General features: G+C 35.8%; 1 protein-coding gene across 1 annotated transcript in view; it reads right to left on the bottom strand.

Annotated features, from left to right (window-relative positions):
* Window positions 1–4,436: 4,436 nt before the first annotated feature.
* Window positions 4,437–23,676, bottom strand: part of LOC123663555 (choline-phosphate cytidylyltransferase A-like) — a 36,956-nt gene continuing 17,716 nt past the window's right edge. The window contains exons 3-8 of the mRNA XM_045598230.1: window positions 18,807–18,904; window positions 14,328–14,490; window positions 12,490–12,659; window positions 11,148–11,371; window positions 9,117–9,181; window positions 4,437–5,263 (exon numbers count right to left, since the gene is read on the bottom strand). Of these exons, the coding sequence (XP_045454186.1) occupies window positions 5,151–5,263; window positions 9,117–9,181; window positions 11,148–11,371; window positions 12,490–12,659; window positions 14,328–14,490; window positions 18,807–18,904 (833 nt within the window). The 3' untranslated portion in view covers window positions 4,437–5,150. The remainder of the gene's footprint in view (window positions 5,264–9,116; window positions 9,182–11,147; window positions 11,372–12,489; window positions 12,660–14,327; window positions 14,491–18,806; window positions 18,905–23,676) is intronic.

The following is a 23,676-nucleotide window of genomic DNA, read 5'->3' as shown; positions in this document are numbered from 1 at the left end:
TTTTATTGTAATTGAACAAAAATTCAATTAGAAATCCCTATTAGAAAACAATTTATTAGTCTTTCGACGTTATTAATTTTGTCATATTTTAGTCTATCGACGACGTTTTCTCGATTTTTGATAGATGACGTTGGAGCAACATATTTATTTAAGTGCTATAAAGTATGTTATTTGGTCAATATAATAATAATTAACGCCCAACAAAGTGGGCACGGGTCGGCTAGTTTTAAATATGGCTAGGCAAAGTTGTGCAGGTTTCTCCAAATTTGCATACAAAAGTGAATATGATGTAGGGTTGCCCACGATAGGTGAATAAAAGAAAATAAAATATCATATCGAAATGTATTTTTGTATGAAATAAAATCAACAATGAAGAACATTTTCGTTTTACATAATAGAGTATACTCTAAGTATACTTACCTAAATTGTTACTAGTCTTTTCTTTACATAAAAATCTTTAAGTAACAAAAATATTCTAGTAAATAAATTGAGATGAAATTGAAAAAAATACTTGCATGGTAATATTTCTGCTACTGTAAGTACTCCGAAGACGGGCAGCAGCGTCTTCGGTGCGACAAAGACAGTACTGCGGTCATCAACCCGCCTGCCCAGCGTGGTGACTATGGGCAAAACACATGAGTTCACGTTATTTTTGGCGTAAACTTGTGGAGGCCTATGTCCAGCAGTGGACTCTATAGGCTGTAATGATGAAGTACTACCTACTAACAAAGTATTTTACCTAAACATATGAAAACATCTTAAATAGGTACCTACTAAGAAAAACGCTAAGTGACGCCATTTTGTTTGAATGCGTCCATATGTCGGTCGTTAAACGTCAGTCAGTATCGTTTGTTGATCTTGCAGTCGCGATCGTTTTTATGTACTCCTTTTCGAAAATAACGTGTAAAAGCTGCGGAACGTAGCATGAGTGCACTTTCCGCCGCAGCAACGGTGGAGGCTAAGGTGGAGTCAGACGCAGAGCTCGAAGGTATTGTAAAGCTCTAAATTCTTCTGCACATCTCAAAACTTTAACTATGGATGTCTCCATAATATCTCCATAACCATGCAGTTTTGTATGGTGGGAGTGGTACTAGAAAGTAAACCCTCAACCCCCCAAAACCCCATAAATCGACGCCCGGTCGTCTAGAGAAAATAGCCCCACACCATTTAATGAGCGCACGTCGGAAAAGTAGCAACCCTATCCCTAGGCAATCTGTCGATTTTTTTGAAAACCTAATACAACTTTGCCGACCAAGATGTGCCTGTTTAAAATACTACTTTAAACAGAAAAAATAGTAAAAATATATAGAAGATAATATTATTTTTGATATACATCATAATACTTTAGTAAATAAGGCTTAAGACATATTCACAAGATTACTGCTCGAGCCGGTAAAAACGCGCGTATCATGACTGACATTGGAAGTGATACTGACAGTTTATTTTTATAATTTCGCATGTACCATGGAGCATTGAGAGCTCACCTCTCTATGCTCCATGGCATGTACCTATATAGTTTGATTTTAGTTTTGCCATATGCATTGCCGACTTCCTTTTAGTAATACTATAGACATTAAAAACAATTCTCAACGACAATAATTTAACATATTTTGAATTTAGGCAATGTTATACAGTGTTGGCAAAGTTGTAGCATTTTACGGTAGTAAGTGCAGCTCATTACTACGTAACATGAAAATCGTCAAAATTTGAAAAAAAAAATGTTGAGAAGACATGGGTAAATTGGCTGCTGTAACTGTAAAACTTATGAAACTTACGATGAAAATTTTATAAATAATAATTATTAAATTAATTAATTTTACTAATTGATATTGCTGTTAAATTAAAGGACGTCAGTTTATTTACACGTTGGATATCGCACATTCAGCGATACCGCGCCCACAGAGTACTTTATATATATATATATATGAAAACCGCGCCCTATCTCTTCCTCGAGTTGCGAACTCGACTGAAGTTTATAGGAATTCCCCATATATAGAAAATGGGGTTGCTATCACATAGCAATAAATATCTGGGATGAATAAAAAATAATAATTGGTAATAATAAATTAAGTGAACTAGAATTGAGAAATGAAATGAAATTTCGCCAGAAACCGATTACACACACTTACCGCACGTCAAAAATAATATCATTTACAAAAAAAAAAACAATCATAATAAAAATTTACATCTTTCATTGTTATCCAGCAACCTTAGCTTGATTACAATATTTAATTTACTCAAAATCCTAATGTCAAGCTTAAATAAAATAATGTCCCTAGTGTAGGCTGTAGGTTAAGAAAAAAAAAACTTGGTAGTTCGGTATTCAATTCGATATATATATGTTCGGGGATAACTTCGTTGTTTATGAACCGATTTTGATAATTCTGTTTTTGTTGGAAAGGAGATATCCCAGGTGTGGTACCATGATAAGGAAACTAGGATCTGATGATGGGATCCCAGAGAAATCGAGGGAAAAAGGGATACCCGTAAAAATCCACATAACTTATTACTAGGTGTACCGATTTTGTTGATTTTTAATTTAATCGAAAGCTGATATTTATCATATGGTCACATTTAAATGTAATCTCTGAAACGGCTGCATCAATTTTGACGGGACTTTCACTGGCTAGATAGCTGATATAGTAATGAGTAACTTTGGCTACGTTTATTTTAGAAATTTATTAATTTTATAACGCTGCGAACTGAACAATAACTTTTTGTTAGATTTCACGCGGACGAAGTCGCGGGCACAGCTAGTATAAAATAAAATAGACATTCACATAAAACAACTATTCTTCCTGAGCCGGCATTTAGGAAATGTTAATTAGTCGTTCGTTATCACTTCAGCCTATCGTAGTTCACTGCTGGACATAGGCCTCCCCAAGTTCGCGCCACACATCCCGGTCTTCCGCAGTCCTCATCCAGCCTACACCGGCAATCTTACGTAGATCGTCGGTCCAACGGGCCGGAGGAAGTCCCATACTGCGTTTGCCAAGACGCGGTCTCCACTCTAGGACCCGTCTACTCCAACGGCCATCGGTCCTGCGACACAGATGACCAGCCCACTGCCACTTCAACTTGCTAATTCTGTGGGCTATGTCGGTTAGTTTCGTCCTCTCGCGGATAGTCTCATTTCTAATCCTGTCTTTGAGAGAGACCCCAAGCATAGCCCGTTCCATTGCACGTTGAACGACTTTAAACTTGTGTACCAGTCCCTTCGTCAGTGTCCACGTCTCGGCTCCGTATGTTAACACAGGCAGGACGCATTGCTCGAAAACTTTTGTCTTCAAGCATTGCGGAATCCTCGAAGTGAAGACGTTTGAGTCGTTCGTTATAGTGTTACATTATTTGAGACATGTCGATCACTACGACTAACAAATAAATGCCTATTTTTCTCTTTCAGAGATTCTAATCCCATTATATACCTATATAATGGATACTCCTTTTAAGCAGAAAAAAAATCACATTAATATCACCCGCTTTGCCCCATAGCCATGCCATAGGACATTATACTATGCAAATAGCTGAAATAAACTAATCTAGCTGTATCGACATTCGTTATTAACCGTATTCTTTTCACCGCGTGCACAGCTCGGTCTATCCGTCAATTGACAAAACTGGTAGATAGGAGTAACATAGATACGAGAACTGGTAAATATTCAAGTTTAACATAGTGAATTTTATCGTCAAATGTGTACTTATTTACCATTTCTGCTTTCATCATCATTATGTTTCACCGGTGGCTGGTAAAAATTATTCAGCACATTAGTTACTACGGGACTGTTACACCGGCTATGGATAACGCTATTTAAGGGATGACGGTATCCAACAGATAAAAGTTTTTGATATATTATTATTTATTAATATCGAATTCTACTTTGTTTATAGGATCAGTTGAGAAACTGGTCCTAATGGCCTATTCTACCTGCTGTTGTTAAAGTTTATTCCTAACCTATTAGGATTATTGCAGGATATACTTTATCGACAACCGTTGTAACAAGGTGTAGTAGGAAAATAGGCTATTGGGGCCTGTTTCTCCACAATTAATAAACTACACATATACAGATTATTAGAGATATGTAGGTTCACAGTTGCGAATAAAAATATCCCATAAATAAACAATGTCAATCGAGACTATTTCGAACATCGAACGGTGTACATCTTAGTTCGACACTGTTGTTGATGGAAAGCGCTTTGTTAAATACTACGTTACACAGCGTCTCTTTTTTGTGTAATCAGAAAGCTACCAATAAAGTTTACTGTCGTCCGTAACATTTCTAATCTTTGAAAAATTATAAAAAATTCTAATATTATTCTTTTGGTTTCAATTTGTATTAAATTTGTTTAATTAGGTATCTTATTTTATAGTATTTCTATGATGATATAAAAAAATAATTCTTTAAAAGTTGCGTGACTTGGGACAAATAAAATAACAGTTTATAATATAAGCACCTCTTTAATCAACGTCAAAAAGTACTATACAAATAATATCTGTTTTACTTTCTGCACCGGTGTACTTTCGGTGCTAGTATTTTAATACTGCAGATAGTCTGCAATACATTACTAAATGAGATAAATTTACAAAATGAAATATAAATAACAATAATGAATAAAACTAATAGGATTAAATACATTCACTCATTTCAGACAGCAGACACAATTTCAAGCTGTTGCATACTTTTAATAATAATAACTAAATACATCCAACATATCTTGCCAACCCTCGTTTACTGTGGACTTTTTGATGTAGTGTGGACGTTGCACATTGTATAAAAATACTATGATACATTTCCATAAGGGCCGGATTGAACCATGTAAAATTTAGTGGCAACATCAATTGAAAGTATACCCTCTTAGGTAGGATTTTAAATTTTTTATAACAAATTTTCACATTTTTTATTAATGTATTTTGAGTTATCTCTGTCAAAATAGGTAAAGTAAATAGATATTATTTTCATTCTTTTTTAATTTGATTGCAGGGCATATCCAGTGTGGGGCACGGGAGCTGTTGCCTATATTGATATAGGTATAAAATAAATCAATATTACTTTCAAGTTTTTTTTAATTTGGGGCCCTTGGATGTTGCCTATATTAATATTGGTAATCTATATATAATCCGGCCCTGTAAATAAGCATACAATATCAGTGTTCTATAGGTAGGGGCTGGTGTCCTGGTAGTCCTCGTCACTGTCGGAGCCATCGTCCGTCAGCTGGCGCTGTGCTGCCTCTTCCGATTCCCCAGCATCGTCAGAGCTCGATGCATCTACAAAAAATAAATAACGTGTTATATTTAACTACAAGAGGTGCATATGCGACAAACAGTGTTGTTATTAATTGTTATTAATTATTTAATTGCACATACTTAAATGTTAATTGTTAGAAATATTTAATTATTATCTATATATAAAACAAAGTCGTGTTAGTTACACCATTTACAACTCAAGAACGGCTGGACCAATTTTTATGATATTTGATTTTTTGGATTTCTCTTAGTCCGGAATAGATAATAAGTATTAAAAATATTGGAAAATTGACACACATTGAAAAAAAAAAATAGAAGAAAAACAATTTTCCAACACAAAATGTTCGTGGGTTTTGTAACTGACAAACATCTAATGTTCATCCTGTCAATACTGTAAACTTTACCCTAAAATTATCCAACACATTTAAATAAAAGTTTTGAATCAACCATGTATATCCAATATATGAGGATGATGGCATATTTTTAACCGAATTCCAAAAAAGGAGGAGGTTCTCAATTCGACTGTATTTTTTTTTTATTATGTACGTTACATCAGAACTTTTGATCGCATGGACCGATTTCGACAAATTTTTTTTTAATCGAAAGGTGGTGTGTGTCAATTGGTCCCATTTAAATTTATTTGAGATCTAATAACTACTTTTCGAGTTATATCTAATAATGCGTTTTTAATTGACGCTTTTGATAATTTTTAATTCAATCGAAAGCTGATGTTTATTATGTGGTCACATATAAATTTTATCGAGATCTGATAAATACTTTTTGAGTAATATTTGATAACGCGTAGTTACTTGACTATTTTTTCGTCGATCTACGTTGTATTACTCGTCGATGTAACTGAAGTCGGTTTTTTTCGTTTGCGAGCAACCATAATTATTTGGAAGAGTCTCATTTGGTAAACAAACCCCTGTCAATCGTAATTCACGTTTTTTTCGCATTTATCAAACTTGACATTTGTAAAACTCCATTTACTATTTATTTCACTTAAAACAAATACCAATTTATCATTTTAAATATCAATATAAAATTTTATATTCGTCTATTGCTTATTAATATTGTTCATTCATTTGCTCTTTGTGTCACTTTACTATACTTACAATATAACTCTATTGTCTATGGTCGGAAGTACGCCATATTTTGTTTACTATTTAAGACTATTCCAAAAAATAGAATATACATACATATATTGTATTGATTACGTTTTCACTGGACCATTTAACAAGTATTAAATAAACATTATATATAAGCGCAAATTAACTTCGACAAAAATATATTATTTTAACAAAGACACACAGTTATGCTAATTTAAATCATTTTATTTTTAATACTAGCGACCCGCCCCGACTTCGTACGGGTGCAATGCTGATACTAAATATACTACAGAATGTCTTTATTTATAGTATGAAGCTAGCTTATAGCATGGTTATTAAAATAATAACAACAACATTCAAATATGCGTCGTTAGATTACACGTTGTTACAGAATGCGTTGAAGAAATAAAGGTTCACTGCTCGTTCCCCGTAGGTGATAGCGTGATAATTTGTAGTCTATATGTTGACCCCACTTCTTAATAATATTGGTGCCAAATTTGAAGTAAATCCATGTAGTACTTTTTGAGTTTATCCCGGACATACATACAGACAAACAGACAAAAATTTTAGAAAGTATATTTTTGGCTTCGGTATCGATTGTAGATCACACCCCAAGTATTCTTTAAAAATAAAAATAGGTAAAAAAACTTTTTAAGTTAAACGGTTTTATGTTAAACATACATTGCAATGTTTAAGATAAATGTACTAAAAACCAAAAAATAATAAAATAGATACAGTCGTGGGAATTATAAACATATGCATAGACTAGACTAAAATAAAACCGTGGGGCACGTCAATTGTCTACAATCGTTGATTAAAATGTTTGTTTTGTAATGTTACACTATAATTAGGCAGTTGTTCAACCGACAACGATGGACGTGTGATAAGTAGGGCTAGAATGTGGAAACAAGCTAGCAAGCTCGATTATAAGCGAGTTTTAGGGTTTCATAGTGGTGAGCGAGTAGTACTTTTATCATATGTTTTGTCGATTAAAGACAAACTACGAGCAGTGAAACGATTCCTCGCCAGCCAGCAGTGTGAATGTCCAACGATAAACTAGTTGAAACATCTCTTTTATTTACATGGAGTGTATAACTATTGGAATTTCCATGAGCAAGAAAATAGTAAGTAATTTCCTCACCGTCTGCGGGCCAACTGCCTATTTTAACGACGAATTAAACGATTCTTCTATCGCACATTAAGTCGATAATTTGTAGACAATTGACGTGCCCCACGGTTTTATTTTAGTCTAGTCTATGCATATGTTTATAATTCCCACGACTGTATCTATTTTATTATTTTTTGGTTTTTAGTACATTTATCTTAAACATTGCAATGTATGTTTAACATAAAACCGTTTAACTTAAAAAGTTTTTTTACCTATTTTTATTTTCTAGTTTTTAGTTTTTATTTCGCATTCTGTTTAATTCATTTAGTGCTTCATTATTGCAAGGCCCATCTTAAATATTGAGGTTGTATAGTGCACTGTATTCTTCTTGTCAAGCCCTTTTATTTGATACCCATATTGGTGGGATTGATAAAAAATTGTTATCAGACATTTGGTAACGGTGGCCAGCTTAGATTTCAATTTTGCATAGTAAATTGTATTCTACTTGTTGAGACCTTTCATTTGATACCCATGTTGATGGGATTGATAAAACCTAAGTTATCCGCCATTTTGTAGAGGCCGCCATCTTGGATTTTAATTTTATATAGTACATTGATTATACTGGTTGAGCACTTTCATTTGATACCCATATTGATGGGATCGATAAAACCTACGTTATCCGCCATTTTGTAGCGGCCGCCATCTTGTATTTCAATTTTTTATAGTATATTGTATTCTGCTTGTTGAGCCCTTTCATTTGATACCCATATTGATGGGATTGATAAAACCTACGTTATCCGCCATTTTGTAGCGGCCGCCATCTTGGATTTCAATTTTTTATAGTATATTGTATTCTGCTTGTTGAGCCCTTTCATTTGATACCCATATTGATGGGATTAATAAAACATGAATTATCCGCCATTTTGTAGCGGCGGCCATCTTGAATTTATAATGATAATGAATAAACATAATTGTATTGTCACCAAAATCCAAAGTGTATACAAAATTTCAGATTAATCGGTTGACAGGAAGAGGGTGAAATTTGAATTACTAAATTTGACCCAAGAATAAATAATAAATAAAAAATAAAACAAACGGGGTGAGCTAAATAAAACCGTTTAAAAATATTCAATGTACAGTTTTGACTTTCCTACCATTTTATTATAATATGTATAGATATTACGATTCTATTCTATATGTTGACCCGACTTCTTAATAATATTGGTGCCAAATTTGAATTAAATCCATGTAGTACTTTTTGAGTTTATCCCGGACATACATACAGACAAACAGACAAAAATTCTAGAAAGTATATTTTTGGCTTCGGTATCGATTGTAGATCACACCCCAAGTATTCTTTAAAAAAAAATATTCAATGTACAGTTTTGACTTTCCTACCATTTTATTATATGTAGGTATAGATATTACGATTCACTAAAGAAAGCTTCAAGTAACGTAATAAACATAATATTAGACTTTAAAAAATGTCAACTACGTCAATTATTTAACTTAATAAATTACTCTACAAATATCAGGCAAGTAATAAATAAATTAAATATATAACAACAAGCGATGTGTGTGGCGAGTAGCGTGTGTTTGTTTTGTTGTGTTTAGTCGAAAGCTAGAAAAAGCTACAAACAAATAATTACCCAGTTACCTGCTTGTTGCTCCCACAGCGTGTCGCAGCGTCGCGACTTGGGGGGTGGGGGGGACGCTGAGCCCCTGCAACAATGTACAATATTTTATAAGTGTTCAAGTACTTAGGAAGCACAGTAAAATCTAAATGTGATATGGACATTAAATCTGTGCGGCAGCTGTAGCTTATTTATATTCTTTATTGCACTTTAAAAAAAAATACAGTTATTTGTATACAAATTTAGTTATCAACGGTGGACTTATCTCTAGGAGAGATCTCTTCCAGCCAACCTGTGGTAGTGGAACTAATGTTGCATAGCAGGCTAAGAGAGTGCAGTAATATAGACATCATACAGATTCTTGAAAATAAAAACCTAATTAAATAATATTCATAACATCATGCAATATACATACTACATATAATATACTATCATACACACCACTACTTATATAAGAATATACACATAAATATTATAGTACCTGGGTGACTGAGCCCAGCTCAGTATTTTTAAACACAAATATTCAATGTACAAAACTGTACATTAAATATTTTTCTAAAAGAAAACTTGGTGTGTGATTTACAATCGATACCAAAGACAAAAATATGGTTTTTAGAATGTTTGTCTGTTTGTCTGTATGTATGTCCGGGATAAACTCAAAAAGTACTGCATGGATTTACTTTGAATTTGGCACGAATATTATTAAGAAGTCGGATCAACATATAGGCTACATATTATCAAGCTATCACCGACGCGGAACGAGCAGTGAATCTTTGTTTCTTCAACGCATTTTGTAACAACGTGTAATGTAACAGCTCATATTTGAATGTTGTTGTTATTATGTTAATAACCATACTATAAGCTAGCTTCACACTATAAATAAATAGCTTTCGGCAAGCTAAGGTCTAAAAGCATGCGTTCCCACGATCTCAAATTGAAAACTTAAATTTCATGCTGTATGGCGTTGTCATTTGCAATTTATAGCATCAGAGGCGTCGGTTGCGTACCGCAAGCATATCCGTATATAGGACCGATTCCAACTAAGATGCTTGCACGATATTCTAAATATCCATTGGTTGGATCGTGTAAGGAATTGGACGTGCTTCGCCGTTCACAGGTAGCAGAAATCAAGGCCAATTAACTTCCCAATATAAGAAGACATCTTTGATGGTACGGACATCAGTCGCGAATGCCTATTAAAGAGGCGAAGTGCATCTTCGTTTCAAAACTTCAGAACGGAAAGCGAAAACAAGGCAGCCAGTTTCTACGCTATAAGGACGTTCAGAAGAGACATATGGAAAAATGTCACATTTAGGCCTCCAAATGGGAAGATCGTGCAGCAAATCATCCGGAGTGAAAACGGCTGGTGCAGGTACAAGCCATGCTCGACAGTGAGAGATCGTGGCAGGCGCAGGTCTACTTCTGCGAAGAGGTGATGACGGAGCGGGCCAGGGAGAGTGACGTCCCGCTGACCCGCTCCGGCGCAGACGTACGGGAGCAAGGAGACAGTTTGCCCACCTTCTCCCCCCCTCGTAATAGTGGGGTCGCCGGCCGATAGTCGGGGGACACGACCCCACATGTCTGAGGGGTGGCCTTATTGTGAGCGAGGCCACCCCCACCATTGTGCCGGGGCCCGGAGGTTTCGTCTGGGCCTACCGCCGGGGTGAGGTGGCGAATGCTAGCGCGACCCCATCTCGCCCCACCCAAGCGGACGACTGCTCACACGTGGTGGTTTTTTAGTCTGTAGGAATCTGACATAACCCTCTGGCGCCCCCGCCCCGATCCATGACGGATTTTCCCCACGTAAAAAAAGTTACAAATGTCGATCATCATCATCATCATCATCATCAGCACCATAATCTTTTTCTTCTTTAAAGACTATGGCTCCATCAGCTTTTCGCCGATGATTTTGCCAATGACAAGTACCTACTGAAAGTGTATAAGTCCGGAAACGGTCCGATTTTGACAGTACCAGCACCATAATCACCTCAGGGCGACAGAAATATTTAAATAGAATTGAAGTCCACACCAGTAGAGGCGGAGGGGGCAGGTACCTGTGCTCGTCGGCCGCGTCGCCGAGCTCGCTGGGCGGCGGCGAGGCGCGCGGCGAGGGCGGCTGGCTGAGCGCCTGCATGAGCCTGCCCTTCGACTCGTTCCAGATGCTGGACAGCCGCCCGTCCGGCCCGAACAGCAGCAGGAACGCGTCGATCAGCTCGCGGGACTTCTCCTCCCACTTCGTCAGGATGTCGACTCGCTTCTCGCCGATGTTCGTCATCACCTGCGAGTGAATAACGTTATGTTGATGGACGTCGTCACGTTGGGAGGTTTATGGGATTAAGATGGGAGGTAAATGTGGATTTACTCGAGTGTCGTATTAAATACTAAAAAGAAACAACAAAGTGATCCTATAAGGGTTCCGTTTTTTCCTTTAGAGGTACGGAACCCTAAAAAAAGGTTGTATGTTGTACTACGTGTATCTGATAACGAAAAAATATTAATCCTCCGTTTTTTTTTAAACATATCTAAGCCTTATTTATAGAGAGAAATCGATAGCTACTAATACATTTTCATACCACTTTTCGCAATTGAAATAATCGGCCGATTTGCTTGATGGGTGTTTGCAGATTTTTTTTAAACCGTCAGATTAAGGAATTTCCTTCATATAATTGTCAGATTTTGGGTCAGTACAGTAGTTTAGTAATCTGAGGCACGTGAATTTTCTAACAATCGTTTTTTTATCTGATCGGTGGCCTTAGCATTTCGACACAAAAATAACGTTACACAATAAAAACATTCATACACACGAATTCTTTATATCTACATAATATTTTATAAATATAATTTAGTACATTTTCAAATATAATTATTATAATATTACATAATTAATTTTAAGTGTTTTTCTAAGAATTATCTCTTTATTATTTCCGCCTTACAATAACCAGTCTAAATATTTAAAGACTTCGTCTAGACTGGTTTGTTCAAGGTCGCAAGTTCCACTTGCAACAGAAATGATGTCAAAAAATAAATTAATCTTTATTTCAGGTAACTAATGAGCTACAAGATATTTTTTTACAGGTAATTTTTTTTCCAGAATATACAAATAATTTTTAATAATTATATTAATTAATAGTAATAGCGCCAAATATCTATTAAGGCTGATAGTCGTGGATTCGAATCCCGCTTACATAAATATTTATTTCTGGCCTGGGTAGCGCAGAGAGCACATAAAGCTTTCCCGGTTATTATCTCTTGACAACTCTCGGTAATTTTAGAAAGGAACTTATACACTAAACAACATAGGAGTAGCGTGATAGTTAAGCTAAAATCCATCTCCTAGATCTTTGTCCAAAAGTGGGAGTTTTACGGGCAGATTAAATTCAGATAAGTGCTGCTCACCTTCTTCCCCTTATCCTTGAGCTCGTCCATCTTGTTCTGCAGGCGGAACTTCTTCTCGTTAAGGAAGGACACGTTTAGCTCCTTGGCTGAATACCCTCGCGCGAGGTTTCGTCTCACGTAGATGTCGTAGTCGCGGACTATCCGCGCCACGATATCAGACGTCGATACACCTGGAACAATTATACGGTCATTAAAATTAATAAGTACTTAATACAATATATTATACGATATGTCCCACAGTTTCGTCCTCGTAATTTCGGATCCCGTAGGAATATAAGGATAAAAATTAGCCTATGTGTTATTCTTTCGCTTTATCTCCAGTTATCTATCAACATGCCAAATCGAATTACAATCAGTTCCGTAAAAGAATAACAAACATCCATCCACCCAAATTTTTCCATTTACAATATTATTAGTGAAGATTAGACTGCTCACACTCAATTACTACTAGGATTTACTCTTGTATCGGAGATCCGAAAACATATGAAACTAGCAAAAACACCCAAAAGAAAAGTGAAAAGGTCGTATAGCAAGTCAGCATTATTCGAAATAAATTCTATAATCGATTCATATTAAGGAATATTGTACATATATTCATTCCGCTTCAGCCTGCAATATCCCACTACTGGGCATAGGCCTCTTTCCCCATGTAGGAGAAGGATCAGAGCTTAATCCACCACGCTGCTCCAATGCGGGTTGGTGGATATATTCCCTACTATGAGTAACGATCGCTATCAGGTGTACATGATAACAACCGGGACTGACGGCTTAACGTGCTCTCCGAGGCACGGTGGGCAAACCCACAAGGACTGCACAAACACCCAGACCACGGCAAACACCTATATGGCCTATATATTCATTCATGTCATAATATATTCGAAATTCCATCCTTTAACATTTTGAGCCGCCATAACAATGATAAAATTACCTACTTTAATGTCTACCTAATAAGTATAAGCATTACAGAAAAATAAATGATACCAACACTATATTTACTCGTCGCGTCTAACTAATTATGACTGCGGTCAACCCTAATCGGCTTCGGGTCAAGTCGATACCAAATAGGACCTCTTGGTCGTCTACTGAGTAAACTTTCTAAATATACACATTCAAAGGCATGACAAGTTTGTAATGATTGACAGTTTGTTTTAAATGCGGAGTTTCTTGCCGGACCTTTAAAGAATCTACTTTCCTAATCGGTGGTAGCTTCACATTAAACATGATATACATTTTTAAACTATTTGAATTATCTATACTAATATTATATATAGTGCCTTTGTACCAGCATTGTTTATAAGAGCTATTTCCTTTTGCTTTCCTAGTGTACATAAATTGTTAAATAAATAAATAAATAAATTATAAAGCTGAAAATTTTGTTGTACGCGCTAATCCTAGAACTTACTAGTTCAAATTGAGAAATTATTTTTGTGTTGAATTACCGAGGAACCTTTACAGAAGGTAACCACTAAATAATACTGTCGTCAAGTAGTGTTGTATTCCAGTGGCGAGGTAGCAAGCTCCTGGGGAAGGTCGGAGGTAGAATCGGCAATGAGTTTGCGATGCTTTGGTAATGCAGTCGTAACAGCTAATCAGGTGGATCGTACGCTTGTTAAGCCGACAGTCAACGTCATATAAAAAAGGGGTTAGGAATTAAGTATAGCCTATGGAAACCTGCAAGTCCAAAAGCATCGGATGGGCGCTCCCAACCATACCCTGACTCTCTCTAGGAGCTCTGGACACCTTATTCATCGCATCTAGTGGCTATAAATACAATTTGTCTATTATTAACCTACTGGGGTCATAGTGAAACAAATAAAAAAATAAAAAAATTTGCCTACCCTCCGTCCTCTCGGTGGCCACGAACATGTCCTTCGCCTTGATCATCGCGTATGTGTCCTCACAGTCCTCCGTCGTGTAGGGGATGTCGTCGTGTGCCAGGAAGTCGATCTTGTGCTTCTCGAGAAACTCCTCGTCGTACTCCCAAGGGGCGTCCCGGACCACCTGCGACCGAAAAAAAGGTATTATTGCCTCTGCATATTGTATTGCTTAGAACTTAGATCTTTAGCGAGATAAGTTTATATTTTGTTATTGTTATTTACATGTATTTATTAAATGTATGTATATATATTTCAGAAATATTTTTTTTGAAATTACAATTACAAAATATAGTTAATTTTGTGGGAAATATAATTACATATGATTAATCTACATTTACTATGAGTTAACACATTTCGTTCATTTTTATAATATTAATAAAGCTTTATTTAATTACAAACAAAATATAACATCAATCATTACCTCAATTTACAAAAACCAAAATTACAATTAATTATTAATACTTTACATAGAATTTCATCTAAAACTAAATAAATAAATTAAACAATGTCATTTAAGATTGTATGAACCCTTTCGGGTAAAAGCCTCATCTAAAGATTTCCAAGCCTCTAGCTAGCTCAAGCCATGAACGACCGCCCCGTCCGCTATTTCATCCGCCCATCTAGCGTAAGGCCTGCCTCTTGCTCTCGTGCCCTGTGGACCTTGCCACTTGATAGATTTTAGCGTCCATCTATCGTCTTTGTGGTAGGCGACGTGACCTATCTAATTCCACTTTCTTTGCAGGGAAAATATGAGTACGTCTATTACCTTAGTTTTCCTGCGAATGTCTCTATTTCTTACTTTGCCCTTCAAATGTAAGCCAGGGTAACTTCTCACCATTCATCTTTGAGTGGTCTGGATTTCGCTCATAATATTGTGATTAAATACCCAAGTTTGACATCCATATGTAAGACATGATAAAATTGCTGAGTTCATAACCACCTTATTGATGGGCAGCGAGAGGTGTGATTTGAATATTTCTTTATGTGTCCAGTACTTTTTCCAGGTAATCGCTATTCTGCGGTCAAACTTCTGTGCTTCTATCTTTGCTGAAGAAAGTCTGTTTACCTAAATAGATGTATTTATCAACAAATTCGACTTTTTATTACATCTAAACTATTTATTATATCTAAAATGTTTCTTGTTTACAAACGCTAAAACAATTATGAAATATAAAAAAAACCTTAAATCAAATTTTATGATCAAAATCCGCTGAAGCCCAAAGCCTTCTATTTCATTTACACAACTCTTAAATATCATGTTCATATTTAGGCCAAAATTAGAGGTATGGTGCTAATTTGTGCTTGGCGGTTACTATGTTACACTACGGCACAACTGCAAAATTTTACAGCACATAACAACCTATTCTATTAGTATTTCTAGATTTTTTACGTATCTATTTTTAATTAATGAAGCATATTGTTTCTAAATTTCGTCGACATTTTCAGTTGTAGACTTTTTTGAGAAAGATAGCCCGTCAAGCCCGACTTCAATTTGCTCGTGAACACCTCGATTGGCCTATTGAGCAATGGAGCTCCATTCTGTTCACTGACGAGAGCAGAATGTGTCTCCATGGCAACGACAGAAGAGACCGAGTATACAGGTGTCCAGGGGAACGCTTCTCGCAATGCTGTTTCGCTGAAACAGTATTACATCACAGATTCAGTCATGATGTGGGCTGGAATATCTTATGAAGGGAAGACCGAGCTTGTTTTCGTGCTTAGTGGTGGTCGGAGTGGTGGTCTAACAGCTCAAAACTACGTGGAAAACATTCTCCTCAATCATGTTGTACCCTTTGCAGGGTACATAGGAGAAGATTTTCTATTGATGTATGATAATGCTCGGTGCCATACAGCAAGTGTTAATCGCCAGTTTCTTCAAGAGGTACAAATTGAGACGATGATGTGGCCAGCCCTCAGTCCTGATCTGAATTGCATTGAGCATTTATGGGTCGAGCTCAAATGGAGGGTGCGAGTTAGAGATATGGCTCCATCAAGCATCGTCGAGCTCAAAACTGCACTAGAGGAAGAATGGAATACGATACCTCAAGATTTTATAAAAAATGATAAAATCAATGACAAATCGCATGCAAGTCGTTATAAAAGCTAGGGGAGGCAACACAAAGTATTGAAAATTTTAATTTTCTTTACTTTTATCAAAAATAATTTTTTTATTCACTATGTTGTTGTTTTCATTTTTCTTCATTTTTTATGTATTTCTGTCAAATTAAATTTTATTAATAAATACTCAACCGATTTTTCTCATTAGGATAGCATTTTTTAAGAGAAAAGATTAGGGTTTCAAATAAAAGAAAACAAGAAAAGCGGATAAGCCATTTTCCTAAAAACCGAACTTTTATACCAATATACGGCTTGAGTCGATTCAGTTGCACGCGAGTGTAGCTGTATCAACATCTGTTAATAACCTTATTCTTTTAACCACGTACGCTGCAGAACTCAGTCTATCCGTCAATTGACTGATATGGGGTCCCCACTGCAACTTTGAATCAATAGTGATTCCTAGAAAGACGGTTGAGTTAGCTAAGTTCAATTTATCACCACTGAGTTTTAATTGCATATCAATTTGTTTTACATTTGGAGCAGAAAAATTGATACAATTAGTTTTTTTACTATTGAGAAGTAAGTTATTAACAACAAACCAGTGCACCAGTTCAGAGAGAGCATTGTTTACATCGTCATAGTTGGTTTCTTGTCTACTTAATTTAAATATTAATGAAGTATCATCAGCGAACAATACAATTTCATGCTTCTTCTCTACTAAATACGGTAGGTCGTTTATGTATATTAAGAACAAGAATGGAGCAAGGATTGAGCCTTGTGGGACCCCCATCTGTATGAGACTCAGACGACTTAGTAACATTCACTTCAACCCTCTGAGTTCTATCACTAAGATAAGAACTTAGAAATTTTATTGCGATATTTTTAATGCCATAGTGACTGAGTTTCCTGATTAATGTGTTATGATGAACACAGTCAAATGGCTTAGATAAATCACAAAATACACCTAAAGCATCACGCGACTCCTTCCAAGCATTGACTATCGAAGTAAAAAGCTCAACACCGGCATCAGTTGTTGAGCGTCCTTTAGTGAAACCGAACTGCTTGATATGTAAAAGATTATTTGTTGTGAAGTGGTTTAAAAGCTGATCGAGAATCACTTTTCCAAATATTTTACTACAGGCAGGTAGAATAGAAATGGGCCTGTAATTTGTTGGATCTGTATGACAACCGGACTTAAACAAAGGTATAACTCTTACTATTATTCATAAGATCAGGAAACTCACCACTTATAATACATTCATTAAATATAATCGCTAAGTGGGGTGCTATGATATCAACAATTGTACAAATAATTTTAACAGATATACCCCAGAGGTCGGCGGTGTTTTTAATTTCTAAAGTTTTAAATGTTTTAACAATTTCATTAGCATCTATGGGTTTAAAAATAAAATCACCTTTGCACGCATTTACATTTTGTTTAAGCAACGATTCAGCGACTTTGGGCGATGATATAAGCGCCTTAGTTTTCGAAAGTGGAATGTCAACAAAGTGTTTTTCCAAAGCGTTTGCCACCTGATTAACCGCTTTAATAGACTGATTGTCAATGATAAGTTCACTGACACCATTACGTTCTTTTGATTTTCCAGTTTTGGCAGTTGTAATATTCCAAGTCATTTTAATTTTGTTTTTACTAGACTTAATTTTATTTCTAATGAATAATGACTTAGCCGCGGCACAAACAAGTTTTAAAAAATTTGAATATTTTTTGATATAATTACAAAAAACAATGTTTGTATTATACGATTTCTCGTTTAAGAGATCATATAATTTTTGCCTACTTTTATAGATTCCCGGAGTCGCCCAATCATTGAATGACTTACAATAGTTAGGAGAGATTTTTTTTGGTATAAATACAGTCTTGAACACACTGTTTATATGACCGCATAAAACTCCATATTTATCAATAACACCACCTATTGATGGCATATCTATTTGATTTTTTAAAGTGTTTCTAAATCTCTCCATACGGTTAACATTCACATATAAGCATAATGTTTCTCCATTTGAACTAATTTTTTTTTTTTTTACCTACAATTTAACTAGACAAGAGATTTTGTTACTTAAATTTGAAAACGAAACAAAATATTCGTTAAATTAAACCAGCTTACGCCGAGTTGCACGAAACAAAATTAAAATTTAAGTAGAGATTAAACTAATTTAATCACAAGAATTTCATACAATTCTTGCGATTAAATTAGTTTAATCACTACTTAAATTTTAATTTCTTTTCGTGCAATTCAGCGTTAGATTTTTTACACTGCAACGACATTCCATTTTTAGGTCTATATTTTTATTGAAAAAAAATTGTGTTATTTAAATTTGAAAACAGAAAAAAATAGATGTAAAAAATTATCTATTCACCTCATCAACGTATCTGCAGTGTCTGACGGCCTCGTATCGTTCATCTTCTGTCATAACTGTGCGGCCCTTCCGGTTGTGTGTGAGCTTGTCGTTGCATACTGAAATAAAAAGATTAAGTGTTATTTTTGTTTGAAAAACTCAGCATTTATTTGGAACATCATCATATATCAGGTGGGTAATTTTCAAAACTAGTCATGGCCACCATTTCATGGTTTTACCCACCAATAAGATTAAAATTATCAAAGGAATTTACATTATATCTTGTTACTTCATTTGAAAGGAATAAAATTGGTTTTTGTCCTCAGTAGAAACATTTCAACATTTTGTTCAAAAAGGCAAATTGAGAGATCACCACTTATGTAGATAAAGTATCTCTCGAATTGTGCAAATTTTATAATTTGTACTTGTTTGTTGTACTGGTAAAACGTTTTCGAGTATTATAACTTTTACATCGTGGTATCCGGCAGGCACGTAATTTGGAAATTATACCGCCTCGTTGCTTTTCTATTGCGATAGTACTCAGTACAAACTATCGTCATTTTACGATTGGGAAAATCTAATCACAGCCCTTCACTTCGTTCAACCATTAGTAAAATATAATTGAATATATTTTTTGTTTACTTATTTTTTATATCATTTTTATTGTAAACCAACTAAGATGTACTAGGCGAATTTTAAAAAAAATGACATAAGAGATGCACAAGAGGCGATCTCATCACTAAATCAGCGATTTCCTTCAGATATAGGTTAGTCATAAAAATACACACGCAATATTTAAGGTTCCTTCAAGATTAACTAGGGTTATTTTTCTTAGGCCTGTACTATAGAATAATTGTGTTTGCAAGCAAACGAAGAAAAACCGACTTCGATTATATCGACACGTAATACAACGTAGGTAGACAAAAAAAATGTCGAGTAAATACACATTATCAAATTAAGATTACTCCAAAAGTTGTAATCAGATCTTGATGAAATATAAATGTGACCACATGTCTTCAAGGTCGCATATTGAATATGCTGTAAATTAATTAATATAAGATTGTATTAGAAAACATACATTATCACGAACACGTGTTTAAATGTGATCGATTGCATTAAAAGAGATAAAAGTTGATTGAAGTTATCAGTAATTTTATAATTTACGCGATAAACGGAACGCGGTGAAATGTATTATAAAATAATTTCATGTGATGTCGTCTTTGTTATGTTTCTTTTTTAAATAATACTTAATCTTAACTAAATTAGCCTGTAAACGTCCTACTGAAGGACAAAGGACTAACTTCCATATAAGAGAAGGGTTGCAGCTTAATCTGGCATGCTGCTCCACTGTGCTTAGGCAAATAATGCCCACACCAAATATAGACCTATTAATGCTTATTCATATACAAACTTTAATTTAGCCGAAACAATATACAAAAAAGTAATGGAAGTTATTATGTTTCACGACACTGCTTACAGGTAGCAATTTTAGTCGCAAAAGTCTAGTCATTAAAATTCGATTGTCAAAGCGAGCAATTCTGTTACCTACATAGTTTACGATTGTTGCCATTTAAATTGATGATAAAATACGTTATATTATATACTAGCTGTGCCCGCGATTTCATCCGCGTGGAAATTAACAAAAAAGTTATTGATCAGTTCGCAGAGTTATAAAATAAATAAATTTCTAAAATAAACGTACCCTAAGTTACTCCTTATTACATCATCTATCTGTCAGTAAAAGTCCCGTCGAAATCCGTTCAACCGTTTCCGAGATTAGCCGGAACAAACAGATACAGACAGACAGATAAAAATTTTAAAAACTGTTATTTTGGTGTATGTACCGTGTATACATCCACATGCATTTAGTAAAAAGCTGTTAATTTAATATCATAAACAGAAACTCCAATTTTATTTATTTGTATAGATGAGACTTGCTATATTTTTTTTTTTTTTCAAATATTTATACATTATACCTTTTTTATATTAATTGTTTAGGCAAGAACGTCAATCTAGAGATCCGACTGCTAAATGTCATCCTCGTCTATTGAAAATATTTTACTACTTTTTTTTATTCACTGTAATAAGGAAACAAAATCTGATGTAGTTGTATACTTTTAACTTTTTATTATATTTCTTAACTGATATTGAGTCAGAGATTTTGATTTTTTTTTTGCAACGAATGCGATATTAATTAAATGCGTTTATTAATTAAAGAAATGAACCAAGAAGTTCTGTTTATTTATTTTTACTTTTAAAATACACGGAGTCGCCTGTTCTCAAAACTTTATACCGGTGTTTTAAATAACAACCGGCTGACATAGATACACATTTTTGTATCTGTATAAAAAATAAAATTCTAAATGTGTATTTCATAGAAATTAAAATAAATAATCTTTCCAGTTAAAAATTATATCTTTCATTGTACAAAATATTGTAAAAAGCGCGTATCTTGGAAACGTCGTGTCAGATATATTTCAAGACCATCTTAGATCTTAACGATTGTTATCGCATCAGTTTTACATTGTATTTCTTGTTTATTTTTATAGTATCAAGTGATTCAGCGAGTCAGGTATTTATTTACCAGAAGAAGTCTATGTACCTATATAATGCTGCATGAAATTGGAGATGTAAGAGTTAATTTCTCAAACAGAATGATCGCAAAATCTTACGATGCTAACTATAGATATATTTTTAATGTCATAAAAGTTTCATTTTTCAGTTGACTCCGATTTCTTGAGATAAAAACTCTAAAATCAGGTACCTACGCTAAATAATAATTTGAAACATCAAAATAATTGGAAAAAAATAATGTAGACCACATATTTATTTATTTATTTTTATTAATACTTTATTGCACAATACATTATAGAATTGTACAAAAGGCGGGCTTAATGTTAAAAGCATTCTCTACCAGCTAACCTTAGGACGTACAAGAGCAGACGTTTGTAGGTGTGCAAAATTGATTACCAGTAAAATTCATATAAAGAATATACATACAATAACATATGGATATATAAAACCTTCCTTGTACCAAAAATGGCCTTATAAGAAAAAAAATCATCATAAATTCCTTATCACTCTACAAGGTCTTAAATCACAGAGTACTATTATCATCACGTTGTATCACTTTAGTCTACAAAACCTATTTATAAATCTCTTCAGGGTCACTGCGTCTCGTGTTTGTGACTATCTAGTATGCAACGATGTTGGACTCTCGTGATAACATTACTCACAATCGCTATCATTTAAGAGATAGTCACGGCTTGCGTATTTCGTAATATCTAAACATCGTACGATCGATTAGTACAGATATATATAATTATATCGGGAGGACTATTGAGCGATCGGAGATATATTGGGGATCGCTTTGTACATTGTCGCATGCAGGTTGCAAGCAGAAGTAATTTTGTTCAGTACAATAATAAAAATGAAAAAGTGCGTATTTCAGATTCGACACGCTACAAGAGAACGATTAGGTACTTTAAACTTAGGTATGTAATATTGATATCGATAAAATGTTGAAGTAAAGTTGTTTGCCAGCGCTCGACATCCTAAATAATATAATTGTCACTTTATTTTTTATTATGCTCTTGTTAAGCTTAATGAATGTCAGATAAGATTCTGTCAAAATTGTAAACACATTTAACGATAATCATGTAACGATATCTTTATAATTGTTTAAGTCATACACACGATTTTTCCATCACTTTCTTCACCTTGAAGATTTATGTTTAGTGATAATGCAGCATGTATTACAGTTCTTTTTATAATTTAACTATATGTTTTATGTTTTGTAATACATGTGTCATATGGACAAAATTGCATATTTCAACTTCGCTCATGACAAGAGGTGTAAGTATAAGCCACACAGATAATTGTCGTAGTGGGTGGGCGTTTGTATTTGTTTCTGTTGTGTGTTCAGGCTCACTGTATAGTATTTTCAACATACTTGGGGGACGATGAGTGTGAATCTTTTCACTTCAGCCTATCGCAGTCCACTGCTGGACATAGGCTTCCACAAGTTCGCGCCATTTTGTGTTGCCTATAGTCACCACGCTGGGTAGGTTAGGTTAGGTTAGTTTAGCGGGTGGGGCTCATTTTGCAGAGCTAGCCCCAAGAGTCGTGAAAGCCGCCGCCTCACTGGGAAGGCTGCTGCCGAACGTGGGTGGTCCAAGTGCCCATTGCCGTCGGCTGTACTCTGGAGTCATCCGGAGTATGGCCATGTACGGGGCACCCATCTGGGCGGACGCCCTCGGTCGCGCCAACAAAATCCAGCTGCGACGGCCGCAGCGGGTCATCGCGACGAGGGCGATACGCGGTTACCGGACGGTGTCCTGGACGGCGGCGTGCGTGCTGGCCGGCGATCCCCCCTGGGAACTGCAGGCGGAGATCCTCGCCGAAACATATCATTTTGTGGCGGCGAGGAGATCCCGGGGGGAGTCTCCTACGTGGGAGGAGCTCACACGCATGCAGAGGCTGGCGCAGGACACCCTGTTGCGGCGGTGGACGGAGGACTTGGCTTCGCCAGTCCCCGGGCAGTGGACGGTGGACGCAGTGAAGCCGGTCCTCCGAAGTGGGTGAGGCGGCGGTTCGGGCCGCTGACCTTCCGTCTGGTGCAGGTGCTTTCCGGACATGGGTGCTTCGGTAAGCACCTGCACCAAATCGCGAGACGGGAGGCGACTCCAGCCTGCCACGAGTGTGGAGCGCCAGAAGATACGGCGCTCCACACGCTGGAGGCGTGCGCCACTTGGGAACCGCAGCCGCTCACGCTTTCAGCGGTTCTCGGACGGGATCTCTCACTGCCGAGTATCGTAAAGGCCATGCTTGACAGCGAGAGATCGTGGCAGGCGGTGGTCTCCTTCTGCGAAGAGGTAATGACGCAGAAGGA

This window comes from Melitaea cinxia, chromosome 2, assembly GCF_905220565.1.
Source record: "Melitaea cinxia chromosome 2, ilMelCinx1.1, whole genome shotgun sequence".
Lineage (NCBI taxonomy): Eukaryota > Metazoa > Arthropoda > Insecta > Lepidoptera > Nymphalidae > Melitaea > Melitaea cinxia.
Note: the sequence above shows the minus strand (reverse complement) of the source record. Positions and strands in the feature narration are given on the sequence as shown.